Below are 13738 nucleotides of genomic sequence, written 5' to 3'. Positions count from 1 at the left end.
GGCACCTGGCTGGCTTAGTCGGTTAAGCGTCTGACTTCTGTGCTGACAGCTCAGAGCCTGGAGCCTGCTTCAGATTCTGTGTCTACCTCTCTCTCTGCCCCTCCCCCGCTCATGCGCTCGCGCTCTCTCTCTCTCTCTCTCTCAAAAATAAATACATATTTAAAAATTAAAAAAAAATCACAACAGGCAAAGTCAGTGACATAGCTAATAGGCCTTCATGTAAGGTGTGGAACAGACGCACCGTCACCAAAGAGTGACATCTAACAAGGAGTCTCCAAGGCGTTCATGTGACTGTTAGGACTCACCTACGGGTTCCCAAAGGCTAGACACCAGTCATGATGAACAGCAATGCCTGTTCACAAAGGACCGATTTAGAAAGGAGCTCAGGAGGGGCGCCTGGGTGGCTCAGTCAGTTAAGCATCTGACTTCATATCTTGGCTCAGGTCATGATCTCACAGTTCATGAGTTCGAACCCTGGATCAGGCTCTGTGCTGATGATGTGAAGCCTGCTTGGGATGGTGTCTCTCATTCTCTCTGCCCCTCCCCCTAATTGTGCTCTCTCTGTCTCTCTCAAAATAAATAAACCAAAAAAAAAAAAAAATCTGTTAGAGAGGAATTCAGGAGATGCTGGCTACCTGAGAAGCTGGTGGTCCCAAAGCAATCAAGTCCCAGTTTGGGGCACAGAAACCACAGACTATAAAGAACTCCCTCTCAGTGTTGGAGCAGGACCCATGACCTGCAGGATCCTCTCCACATCCCTCATAGCCTCTTCTGGGGTCCTGTTGCACCCAGCCTTCCCCCAGGCCAGCAAATCAGCCTCGTGCCCCCACATTTCCTGGTCCTCTAGATCCACCTGCCCTGCTCACCATGAAGGGGGACCTTACACAGCCTCTGCCAGCAGCTCCCCTGGGCAGCAGAGGCCAGGGGACAGCTCAGAGCGACTTTCACCATCACAGGAGGTATTAGATGATGTCACAGGGAAGGAGAGAAAGAGCGACAGCAGAGACACTGCTCTGAGTCTGAATGTCCTCTCCTTGCCCAGACATGGCGGTGACACTGGTTTTCCACGTGTGCACAGCCCTTCTTTCACATCTGCATCCCCCCAAGGCTGGAGCGGTTCTTGGAAGTCCCCTCCCCTACACAGGGGGCTTGTTCATCACTCCGGCAGCTTCCTACCCTGTGACCCTGCAAGGCTCAGTGGGGCCGACAGGGTCGATGGGCTCAAAGGATTTTGCAAGTAGGGAGGACTACCGGGTGCAGGGGAGACTCAGGATGCCAGCCGCACCCCAACATCTGCTCTTTGAATTCTGGACAAAGGTGATGGAAGTAGTCCCTGATCACTCTGGTCCCAGTGGAAAAGCCCGGCACCAGTGACTGAAGGACATTGTGAACGGCTGATGGGGGATCTGTGGTGGTTCTCTTAAAAGGTTAAAAGGCATGACGAATCCCGTGCTCTTGGGAGAGAGTTTTATAATGACCCTGATTCCAGACGGCCATACCTTCAGAAAGGAAAATGTACACTGCGTTCTGCTTAAAATAATTTAACTATTTATTAAGGTTTCCTTTCAGATGCTGAAGGACAGCTTTACTTAAAATTCCCTTTTGATCTTAATTTGCAGAGAACTTGAGAGCATCTTTCATGTCGTCATTATTATGTGAAATAAACTGAGGAGAAGGGTGCTTACTCTGTCCGTTACCAACCACTGCTCTGGTCAAGTCCACAGGTACACGATGGCGGTTTCATCTGCTATTGCAACAAACTAGATCATTGTCTACTTCTGAACTTATTACAGCAATGGTTCTCAGCAACAATAATGCCATTCCTAGGGGCATTTCTTTTTAAAAAAAATTTTTTTTTCAACGTTTATTTATTTTTGGGACAGAGAGAGACACAGCATGAACGGGGGAGGGGCAGAGAGAGAGGGAGACACAGAATCGGAAACAGGCTCCAGGCTCTGAGCCATCAGCCCAGAGCCTGACGCGGGGCTCGAACTCACGGACCGCGAGATCGTGACCTGGCTGAAGTTGGACGCTCAACCGACTGCGCCACCCAGGCGCCCCTCCTAGGGGCATTTCTAAACTGTTGGGGTTCCCTCTGGTTGTCCCAGTAATTTGAGGAACCAGGGATGTTAAATGTCCTGCAAAGCACAATGAAGGAACGCCCTGTATAACTTTGAGATAGTCTACTGGCCTAAACCCACTGTAATTATAAAAGGTGGTTCTTTAATATGTGCTAACAGTAAAATGTTTTTATACGCAGTTACCAAAAAAAGTCCAATATTTAGGAGAAGTTTAATGCTTAATGGCTTAAGGACATTATCGGAAATTTCTAAGTTAATCACTGTGAGCATTCTGCTATCTAAGGTAACACTGTTTTTCCAACTACACAGCTAGCTGAAAAAGGCTAATAGCCACAAAACCAGTTGCAAATGCGCAGTGATCAACAGGAGACTTGTTTTTAACACACTAAGAATCAAACATTATTTGGTTAGTAGGACAAAATAAAGACAGGGATCTTACGGGATTTCATTAACATAGAATGTTTTAAATACAGCACAAATCACTGCCATCCTCTATATTTCTATTTGTTAGTTTTTCATAGCATAACGGCAAGAACTGGTCCCATCCCTTGGGGTCTTCCACACAGTTCCTCTTTCTTTTCCCACACCATCCAATCTATTTCTTGGAGCCTACCAGTGATAGGGTTTTGAAGGCCATTTGAATACCTGGGAATGAAAAGTATTCTTCAAATGTGGGAGGATTTCAAGACAAAAGATATATTTCCAGTGACTGGTCAGTACTCTGTTTCATGTCATGATGTGTGTCACGACAGGGAGTCAATATTTATAAATAAGGCCCAGGTCGCCGGCAACAGCACCATACCCCCTCACTCCCTCTCCTTCAGCAGCCTGCAGTCTGTCTGGGTACATTACCCCTACTCAAACAAAGTTGGAACCGGCTTCCTCTTTGCATTCTTGGTCTACCTATTCCTTGATTCCTTCACTTTCTTGAGGGGCTCGTATGCAACAGCCTCTGGTCCTACTTCTCCAGTGTAAGGAAGTTCAAGCACAAGCTTAATGCATTCTGTCCTCTGGGGCAGGGGTAGTCACCCAAGCATGTCTATATGTAAATACGTACTACATTGCCAAAAATTATCTTTTCTTTCTCTTGCATATTAGTCTTGGGGTATGTCGTGTCTGGTGAGAGCTGCCGTGCTGTGATAGTACCTGTTAGAGCAGAGGGAGAGGGCATCGCCTCAGACGCGAAAGACACAGGTGAGGTCGGGAAAGGGGTCCCAGCCGGCGAGGGTGCCGGACTCAGACCGTGGTGGTGGACGTACCTGTCCGGGCAAAGGGAGACGTAGAGCAGGAGCAGTGGCCCAGCCCCGACGACGGTGGCTAAGGAGGACCTCATCCAGGAGCTGAGCTGGCAGAAGTTACAGTAGTGCACGACAGCGGTCAGGATGGCGGAGCCCGCGAACACGGTGAACTGTAACAAGGGGCCAGCGTGGTCAGTGACCCGCCCCGCCTTGGCCTCACTCCCGTTCTGCCATCAAAGGATTCACTCACTTATCTTTCTTTCAAAATAAAAATCGCTTAATGTCTGGCAGTTTCAGGGACGGATGGCACTCTGTCGCGTTAATCGCCCAGAGCTTTAGGCTGCAAGTCTGCACTAGCACCAAAGTTCTCCAGATGTGTGGGAACGGCATGAGTCACGCCAGAGGAAAGGGAAGGCAGGCCACCAGTCTGAAAACCACCGCCGTGTAAGTGGTTACCTTTAAGAAGCCTTCCTTCAGGCATCCCGCTAGGTGCCAGCAGAAATGTAATTTGGGGTATCAAATGCAGTCAGCCCACCCAGCTCGGGTCACATTGGCTTTCACCAAAAACATGACCTTCCACAAGGGCATTAATTCATTCCTTCTGGGGTCTAACCAGGAAGCTCCTCCCTGATCAACAGCAGCCGATCCAGGGGCCAGTCACACAGCTGTGCTGGTCCTACAGACGAGCATGTTATCTTGTACTTGTCTGGAAACGTGGGGCTGATGCTGCTTGGTGAAACATGTAAGCAAACAGCTCATCTGGAGCTTGGCAAAGAGCAGGTGAGGTTGGAGAGGGCACATGTCAACCGGGCAGGGCAGCCGCGTACCCAGCCCTGTTGACTGTGGTCAGTGACAGGCCACGTGCTCACCTCCCTGACTGCTTCAGGCAAGTCTTTTCAGAAGACAAGCACAAGGTGGTGACAAAGAGTTTGTCCCTCTTTAGAGGCCTATATTTAAACTGCTGTTCCAAGTCATCAGACTTATTTAAAAAAAAAAACAAAAAAAACAAACAAAAAAAAACCACGAAGTTGTGCGAAAGAGCCCAGAAACAGGCACCAGGCCTTTACTTACGTGTATGTCGGTGTCAAATTCAGAGGTGACATGTGAATAGACGGCGAGAGCAGGGAGTGACACCAGGATGGCCCCAATGAAATGGCGCGGGAGCCAGCCAGCTATCCGCTCCAGCAGGCGCTTGGTACAAGCCATCACATCCTCCAGGAAAAACACCATCCTGGGACAAGGAGAAAAGGGGTGTCTGCGGGCAGGTCAGCCTGCCGGGGAAGATGAGGGCAGGAGACCCACAGGCTGCTGCCGTGGATGTGGGGGCCGCAGAGCCCTGGCCCCTCACCTCTGGAAGATACCAAGGGAACTCGACTTGCTCAGCTCATCAGACCTTATTCGAAGGTCATTTGTTGCCTCTTGATAACACGTGTTTGTAGAAAGCCAAGCATAAGCTTCTGTGGGTCTCAAAGGAGCATAGAAGAACCAGGCACAGGAACATGAACAGGCCCCACCTGCTGTCCCAGCCTGCCAGGGTAGGGGTCCGGGGGCTGGGCACTTTGGAGGTGTTTGGGGATTTGGCAGGGCCTTTCTGGTTGCCACGGGGACTGAGGGGTGCTGCTGGCATCTAGTGCGCAGGAGCCAGGGAGGGGAGGCTCTACCCTGCGTTCCGCACAACGGCCACCTGCCCCCTGGACACCCACAGAGGCGAAAAACCTGCTGCTGCTGACCTCAGCCTAGAGCCTAGTTATATCTCGTTTTTAAACAGAAAGTGGTTTCTGGGTGGTACTATCGCAGTTATCTTCCAGGAATGGACTACTGTGTGAAGTGCCCTTGGCTTTGTTTGGGGCCTCAGCAAGGCTCACTCAGCAGTTCAGAAATCAGGTCAGAGGCTGCAACCCAGCTCACAGCACCATGCCACCAAACCCGCACACCTCTAGGGGTCCCTTTGTGGCGATCGCACACCTGAGGACACAGCTGATGACTCTGTTATGACCTCCCCGGTGGTGCCGCCCTGGCAAATACAAGGTGAAGCACTATGTACTTGATGTATTTTATTTTTAATGGCTTTCTTGACTTTTCTCCTTCGTGTCAGAGTGAGGGCATTTCATGGGCCCTTCTGAAACTGTGTGTATGGGTAGGTAGGCTGTATTTCAGGATGGTGATGTGGACATCACAAAAAGAATCTTCATAAAGAAAGGAGAGCAAGTATGTGGGGTGCAGAACCGCTGTTCTAGAGGAAGAACAGTTTGGGGTGAGGGGCCAGTACTTGGATGCCAGCAGGGGGAGATGGAGGAGGGCCACCGGGGTTCAGCTTGGGAGGGAGACCCACACACATAGACCCTCTCTCTGAAGCCTGGCCCTAGCGAGGAGGAGAAGGGACAGACCCACTATCCTCACCTCTGGCGGGGGGGGGGCGGGGGTGGGTGGGTGGGTGGTGGTGGTGCAGGCACTGTTGCTCAGCTTTGACACCGAAAGTTCCCCCTCCAAGACCTTTGCCACACAGCCAGGTGCCCGTGCCTTCTGTCACGGACACCTCAGCGCAGCAGCCACGGGCACGTACGCTTGACCTCCACCAGGAAACCGCAAATCTTGGCCATTTTCCACATGGAGCCAGACAGGCCCTGTCTGACCCTTTTAGGGCCTGGATGGGTCTGGCCTCCTGACACTCAAATGGATAATGGAGTCCTGGGAATATTTCCAAGACTAACCACAAATATGCGCAAAGGCAGAATACATAAGCCCCATGAGGAGGCAGAGGGAGCCAAGTTCCAAGAGGGAGAAGGCAGGACCGACAGGCCCTTCATGAAGGTCCCCAGGATGGCAGAGCTCTGAGGATGAGACTCACTGTGCTCATGCCCGCCTGGGCTCAGCACAAAATGAAGGGAGCGCAAGGATGGGCTGTGACTGCGATGCAGGAAGGCTTGTGGAGGAGGGTTAGGCCAGCCACCAGAGCAGCTGCAGAACTGGCCTCCCTGGGGCACCCACATATTCTGCAGCACAGGGCTCCTGTTGACCTGGGATCCTAAAAATGCCCTCTGCATGGCGAGAGGAGCTCCATCAAGTTCCCGACCCCTCCCAAGCTTTGATGATACGGGCGAAGTGGACTTTTAAGGTCACATCAGTGGTCATTCAGGAGGAGTGGCCGCCTCATTTGAAGGTGCTTGCAGAGCACGTGGGTGTGCCAGGCCCAGAGCCCACCGGGGTGCAGCCAGGCCTGGCATCTTTGTGGCCTACAGCCCTTGGCAGTCTCCAGGTTAGCCCAGACCCTGTAGAACTAGCTCCAGTGGAACAGGGAACAGTGGTGTAAAGGGCTTTTTAAAAAGGCATGGAGACAATGCTGGCCTCTGAGCGAGCAGGAGCCTTCTCTAGCTGCCAGGACCTGTGTCACACAAAAACCCGGGCCCAGGGCAGGGAGCGCGAGGAGACCCACTGCAGGTGGATACCAGGTTTTCTTTGGGGTGGCAGAAATGTTCTAAAATTATCTGGTGATATTTGCACAACTCTGTAGGTTTACCAGGAATCACTAAATTGTACACTTACACGAGTGAATTTCTAGTACGTGATTAAAAAGGAAAAGACAAACCAGAGGCCTGAAGATGCCTTGGTTTGGGATCCCAGAAGCAGAGCTGATCTGGGAGTAGTTCCCAGGCAGCTCAGTAAGGGGTGCAGAGCCGCCCTGCAGGGGCCCGTAGGGAGGAATCCCTGGCTCAGCGCAGCGCGGTGCGGCTCAGTCCTGGTGGGGAATCTGGGTGGAGAGCGCAGATGCACCCTGCAGTTACCTCAACCTGGAGGAGACATGAAGGTCAAGTGTGAGGCCTCCGGCAGCCAGAGAAGGCCCTCAGCAGAGAGCCCCAGGGGTAGGGGCCGGGGAGGGGGAATAAGGGGATGGTGAGCATGGGGATGGGGAGAGCGATCCAGACCATATACTCCAAAGCGGAGCGGCAGGGGCCTAGTGTTCAGAAGCCTGAGGGCTAGGCCCGAGGCTGCCGTTTCCTGTCCTGGGGTGTTGGGGAAGCAGAGCAGACACTCGAGGTCAGGGCCCTTCTCCCTGTTTCTGTTTTACATCTAGCTTCTGGGGGCAATTAGCAAAGGGACTGCCAGGTGAGACTGACAGGACTGGACAGAGGACGTGGTCTCGGTGCCCAGGAGGCAGATGGGGGAGAGCAGAGGGCGTGCGTGTGAACAGAGTACCCTGTGCATTTGCATCTAGTTGGAACTATGCAGAGCGGCTGTGAGCGTCCCCAGGTGCTGGGCTGAACCCCAACATCGGGCTGAATGGGTCTTGAGGGCCTACCTTCCCTGAGGGGTCCCTGCTATCCATTCAGACCTCCTGTCCATTTCTAAATGGGTTGCTTGTCTTTTCATTACTGAGCTTACATTCTAGATGGCAGACCCTCACCACAGCTGCGGTTGGCAAATACTCTCCCGCCTGCAGGCTCCTTTCACTCAGACCCGAGAAACAACAGGTGTTCTCTGGAACACAGAGGCTTTAAATTTTGATGAGGCCTAACTTATGTCTTCTTCCTCTGGCCACTCATGCTTTCCGTGTCCTAAGAAAGCACTGCCTGACCCAAGCTGGTGGAGATGGAAGCCTATGATTCCTACTAACATTTTGGAAGTTTTGCTCTCACATCTAGAAGAGGCACCCACTGATTTGCCAGTGGCCACCCACTACGTGAGCCCTGTACGCTTCTGTCCTGTTTCTCTTCCCTTTCTAATTCCCTGTCTTTCCACTTGCTCTCTTTAAGTCTCTGAGCTGGGAGACCCAGGGGCTGACTGGCAGCTGTGGGGCTGCAGAAGACATGGACCCCCTCTGGTAAGGAAGATGCTCACCTCTGCTGAGGGCCGTGGTCTGCGGAGAGGATGCTGTGCAGTGGAGCTGGAGGAGGGGAGGGGACAGGACCAGTCGCCCAGAAGGAGAGCTTGCAGGGGCCTCTGGCAGGAGGCGGGTCAGCGGAGCCGCAAGCCAACTACACAGCCATAAACTATGGAGCCAGCAGAGGGAGCTACAGGCTAAAGGCCGGAAAGAGCCCTGCAGGTGGGCCTTTACCTGACGGAGACCACGAGGGACAGCACCTCCAGCAGCAGGGCGGCACCGAAGACGGCCAGGGCGGCGGGCGGGGGAGGCATGGAAGCAGCCCCGTACTTCAGGAAGCAGGTGATGGACAGAATCAGAAACACTGTCGTCGACAGAAACACATCCAGGAGGGAGCTGAAGGTGGCGCTGGCAAAAGTCTTCACGGGAGAATTCTTTATAACCTGTGTGTGGGAAGGAGGGGAGGCAGGAGGCGTGAACCAGAGCTGCGGCAGATGGCCACAGAGTAGGATTTAGATGAAAGACAGAGCCAACGTTTGTTGAGTACTTGCCCACCCTGGACCAAGTACAGGTGTAAGTTCTTTAAGGCAGGCCATCTCTACTATCGCTTTTAACGAGGACACTAAGGCACAGAGCAGTTAAGAAACTTGCCCCAGGTCACACAGCAAGCAATTACAAACCAGTAAGTTCTCACAAGCACGTTACATACTGAGCCTGAAAGATGGGTTATGGACTGGCAAAGGCAACGACTCTGTGTCTGTGAAGCCGTGTAACAGAAGCCATTTTCTGGAAGCTTCCACTGAATGCTGGGTCCCAGGTTCAGGGTGTGTGACAGCTGGCTTCATGTCAGCAGTAAGAGGCAGGGACTGAAGCTGCAGCAGATGAAAGCATGGGCACATCAACAGATAGTAAGATGCTCATGCCTTCAGTCAAGAGCCCGTTCGGGGCCTGGCCCTGTGCAGGCGCTGGGAGCTCACAACCTAATGGTGGGGACAGACAGGATCTGAAACGTCAGGGTGCTGTGGTAAACATAACAAAGTGACACGCATGTAGTGTTAGGGAGTCCCAGGGAAGGAGGGAGAAAATGAGGGCAATGCCAGCCAGCAATGAGCAGGGGGCCCAGAAAAGACATGCCTGCGATGCTAAATGATGGAGCACAGAAAGATCGGGGTTGTTTTCCCTGTGTGGATAAATTCACATGCAGACGCAGCTTGGGGCTTACAGACTGTGAGCAATCAGGAGTAGCCTTCAGTGTCCTGTCACTCAAGGCGAAAAAAAAAAAAAAAGTCTGCCAAAGCACAAGGCTGATAGCAAACTGTCCAGCACAAACAATAAATTTCTTTCATAGAAGTATGAGGGGAAACGCACCTCTTCTTGATAGCTGGTCCGATAGGATCGCTCAAGCTCCTGATCCAGGAAGTTCAAGCTGAACTGATTGATGGGTGGCTTGAAAAAATAATCCTTCATCAGGCTAGAAGAAACGAAAAATGCATTTGATCAACAGTGCGCACAGTCATTGTGCTGACTTTATCAGAAGACCGCAATTTGCTGCCCCAACACCGTTCCCCAAGCATGTCACAAAAACAGTGTCTGAGGGTCACTATGTGATAGACCCTGCCAGACCACTCCCTTAGGACACACACAAGTCTGGAAAGTGCTTTGTATTTCTAAAACACATGTTGTGTTTACTCTCCAAAAAAACAATGGCTGCCCACTGTCATTACAGCATACATCGTGAGAACCCTGCTTCTGGAAACATCTCTCAGTGTTTGAGGAAGAAGGCAGCTCTATTGTGCTAGAAAACAACTGCTTCTGGAGAGGCAGACATCCTGTACTGAGAAGACTTAGGCTGATTCCAAGGCTTCTGATGAAAACCTCACTCGGAGTTGCTGACCTGCCATTCAGAGCTCTGACAGTCAGTACCGCTGTCACAGCAGACAGGCTGTTATCACAAAACTGTTTACAGAGTTAGTGTAACTGGGGTGCTATTGTCACATATGCAGATTGCGTGTGAAACCTGAAAAATAACACTCAAGGATTTTAATAGCAGAGAAATCAAACCTGCTTTACGTGACTCTCATTCTTTTGTGGGTTGCTAGCAAATACTAAAATCCTTTTTATTCTGCAGAAAATTACTATAAATTTAAGAGAGTGTTGACATGTTTTCAGAAGGCAAATACAACCAGGGAGTGTAGTCTCTTTCCCTCAGACAATAACTTCTGCAATTAAATCAGATAAAACAGATACAGTCCCTCCCATGTGCCTGACACACAGTGGGGTTCACATAGGCATGCTCCCTCCTGTCCCTGAAGCACAGTGGACTCTCTCCTTCTGTGACAGGTGCTCAGGACCTCACTAGACTCGTACACTCAGAAGAGAGAAAATTCCATCCCCAAATGTTGACCCTCGTCATCCCTTCCACTCAGGAAGTGTAGACAGAGGAAAATCAACACAGCGGCTATAAGGACGATGTGCAACGGCCACAGTTAGGAGTCAAGGGACAGGATCCACACAGCCAGAAGCCGTGCTGTTCCTCTGAAATTAATACTGAGAAGTTCCATTTCTGGGAACAGAGATTAGCTCCTTTTGGACCAATCCCCTCTCAGATAACAATAAACCCTGGACAAGATTATAAAAATGACTCCTGGAAGGCAGTACAGACTAACCAAAGCAGACAGAAGATGGAGGAGAGTCAGACTTGGAAGAAGGGAACAGCACCAGCTTAATTTCCCTTTTTTTTTTTTTTTTTGGCCTGAAGACCGCCATTAGTCAGCAACACATGCAGGATGGCTAAAACTCAGATAGAAAAGCCACAATCTCGCTGTCTTGGAAAATCAGGAAACAATGTTTGGGGGCTTATGGTTGAGAAAATGAGGTTGAAAATCCCAGAGGAAAAAAAATAGAGAAGGGGCACCCCCACAATCACCATATAAGCTCTGCTCAAGTCTCTGGCTGACGCTTGAGGTGTGCACATGCACAACAGACTCTGAGCAGCCTGATTCAGGCTGGAAAAAAAAAAGAGCAGCTGCCTACCCCAGGGGAGGCAACGTTTGGTGTCTGAGTTTAGGGAAGTGAACTGCCTGAGGAAGGAAAGAAGGAAGTGAGGGAGGGAGGGGGGAAGAGAGAGAGGGGGGAAGGGAGGGAGGAAGTGAGGGAAGAAAGAAGGGAGGAAAGAAGGAAGGAAGGGAGGGAGGGAGGAAGGAAGGGAAGAACAGACGGAGGGAAGAAGGGAGGGAAGGAGGGAGAGAGGGAAGGAGGAAGGGAGGGAGGGAGGAAGTGAGGGAAGAAAGAAGGGAGGAAGGAAGGAAGGAAGGAAGGAAGGAAGGGAGGGAGGGAAAAAGGAAGGGAGTGAAGGAGGAAGGGAGAGAGAGAGGGAGGGAGGAAGGAAGGAAGGGAGGGAGGAAGTGAGGGAAGAAAGGAGGGAGGAAGGAAGGAAGGGAGGGAGGGAAAAAGGAAGGGAGGGAAGGAGGAAGGGAGGGAGGGAGGAAGGGAAGGAAGGAAGGGAGGGAGGGAGGAAGGGAGGGAAGGAAGGAAGAGAGGGAGGGAAGGAAGGAAGAGAGGGAGGGAAGGGAGGAAGAAAGGGAGGGAGGGAGGGAGGAAGGAGAGGGAAGGGGAGGGAAGAGAAGAAAGAAAGAAAGAAAGAAAGAAAGAAAGAAAGAAAGAAAGAAAGAAAGAAAGAAAGAAAGAAATTGAGACTCTTCAGAGTAATACAACAGAATCCAGATTTTCTAAGCACAACACAATCTAAAATTACACAACATGCAAAGAAACAGGAAAATATGATCCAACTCAACAGAAAAGTCATCAGTGGAGACCAATGTGAGATTACCAAGAGACTGGCATTAGAGGCTGGGATTATAATGCATGTAAATGTAACACATGTAAAAACTACAGCATAAGGGGTTGGAAGAGAAGAATAAATCTATACAGCTATAGGATGTCTACATGTTAAGTGAAATGATACAGCAGAACCTGGCTGGCTCACTTGGAAGAGCATGTGAATCTTGATCTTGGGGTCATGAGTTTGGGGTCCATCCACACTGGGTATAGAGATTAGTTACATAAATAAGTAAACTTAAAAAAAAACATGAAGTGAAATGATACAACATTAACCATAAGAAGACTATAAAAATTCAAGGATGCTTATCTGTAAGTTCTAAGGCAACCACCAAAAAGTAAAATAAAATAATGCAAAGAAGTATGGCTAAAAAGCCAGTAAATATATTAAAATGGAATTAAGGGGCAGAGATTTTTAGAATGATTTAAAAAAAGTAAGACCCACAAGAGACACACTTCAAATATAAAGACAGGTTGAAATTTTTTTATGGAAACTGATATACCAGGCAAACAGTAAGAACAAGAAGGCTAGAGTTACTACATTAGTATCAGATAAAGCGGTTTTTAAGACACAGTATTACCAGGGATAAAGAGGGACACTTCAAAATGACAAAAGGACCAATTCACCAGGAATTTATAACACTCATACACGTGTATATACCTAAAACAAAAAGAGCTTGAAAATACTTGAAACATATACTGTCAGGACTAAAAACAGACACCAACAATTCCAGTCACGGTGACAGATTTAAAAATCCCTCTCTTCACGATGATAGAATAATAGACAAAAAGTAAAACACAGATGATCTAATACTGCCAACCTCTGGGACCTACTTGTGTTTATGGGTCATAACATCCTAAAAATGCAGAACATATTCTTTTCAAGTGCACATGGTATATTCACCAAAAGAGACCCATGTGAGACCATAAAACAAGTATCAATAAATGTAAAAGGACCGAAATCACATAGAGTACATCTTTGGCTACAATGACATTAATCAGACATTAACAACTAACATATCTGAATACCATTCTTCACTGAAAGGAGGCAACGCTCTTTGGAGAAATAGCCGATTCTTGAGCAGGGTCAGAGGAGATATAAAATGGGCCTGGAATATCCTGTTGTGCTAGAAAAGGGTGCCAGAAACTTTGAAAAACAAAGGATAGGGGGGTGTCAAAAGGACATGGGGCCCAGCCCGAGGGGCGCTCTGCCTGGCAGATTCAGGACAACTGGAGCGTCACACATAATAAGGCCAGTGGTGAGACTGCATCCTATGAAATCCAAGAGGACTCCCTGAGTCCAGGCTGGCAACAGATGGACGCAAAAAGTAGTAAGTAAGGAGGGGCTCTTCTTCCCTGCGGTAGGCCAAAGGCCTAATGAGAAGTGTGCAGTCGGTGCCGAGGTAGGAAAACGGACACTTTGCACCACCAGAGCAAAGACCGTTCCAGGCAAGAACCATCAAAGGAGATGAAATCTAGGGCAGTCTGATGAGGAATGGAGTACGTGTGTGGTCTTCAAGTCCCACTTATTAGTCTCGAGGAGGCAATAACTACAGACTGGAGAAGTCAACAGCACTGGCCTGGGTACTCAGAATCCCTACCATTGATGGAAGACAAAGGACGCCGTGTGCCTCTGGATAGGGAACCTGAGACGGACACATCATTTCTGTGGCCAAAATTTCTGGTCAAACTGGAATATGAACTGTAGATTAGATAAAATATTCCATCTGTGCTAAATTTCCTGAATTTAGGAACCATGGTTA

The 13738-nt window shown here is 49.8% G+C and overlaps 1 protein-coding gene across 10 annotated transcripts in view; it reads right to left on the bottom strand.

Moving 5' to 3' along the window:
- Nucleotides 1-13738, bottom strand: part of ADCY9 (adenylate cyclase 9) — a 171042-nt gene that overhangs the window by 9708 nt on the left and 147596 nt on the right. For all 10 annotated transcript variants that reach the window (XM_045047974.1, XM_045047976.1, XM_045047980.1 and 7 more), the window contains 4 exons: nucleotides 9507-9609; nucleotides 8373-8581; nucleotides 4391-4550; nucleotides 3341-3489 (listed from right to left, as the gene is read on the bottom strand). In XM_045047974.1, the coding sequence (XP_044903909.1) occupies nucleotides 3341-3489; nucleotides 4391-4550; nucleotides 8373-8581; nucleotides 9507-9609 (621 nt within the window). The remainder of the gene's footprint in view (nucleotides 1-3340; nucleotides 3490-4390; nucleotides 4551-8372; nucleotides 8582-9506; nucleotides 9610-13738) is intronic.

The sequence above is a fragment of the Felis catus genome, chromosome E3 (genome assembly GCF_018350175.1).
Source record: "Felis catus isolate Fca126 chromosome E3, F.catus_Fca126_mat1.0, whole genome shotgun sequence".
NCBI lineage: Eukaryota > Metazoa > Chordata > Mammalia > Carnivora > Felidae > Felis > Felis catus.
The sequence above is the reverse complement of the archived record's forward strand: the minus strand, read 5'-3'. Positions and strand labels throughout refer to the sequence as shown.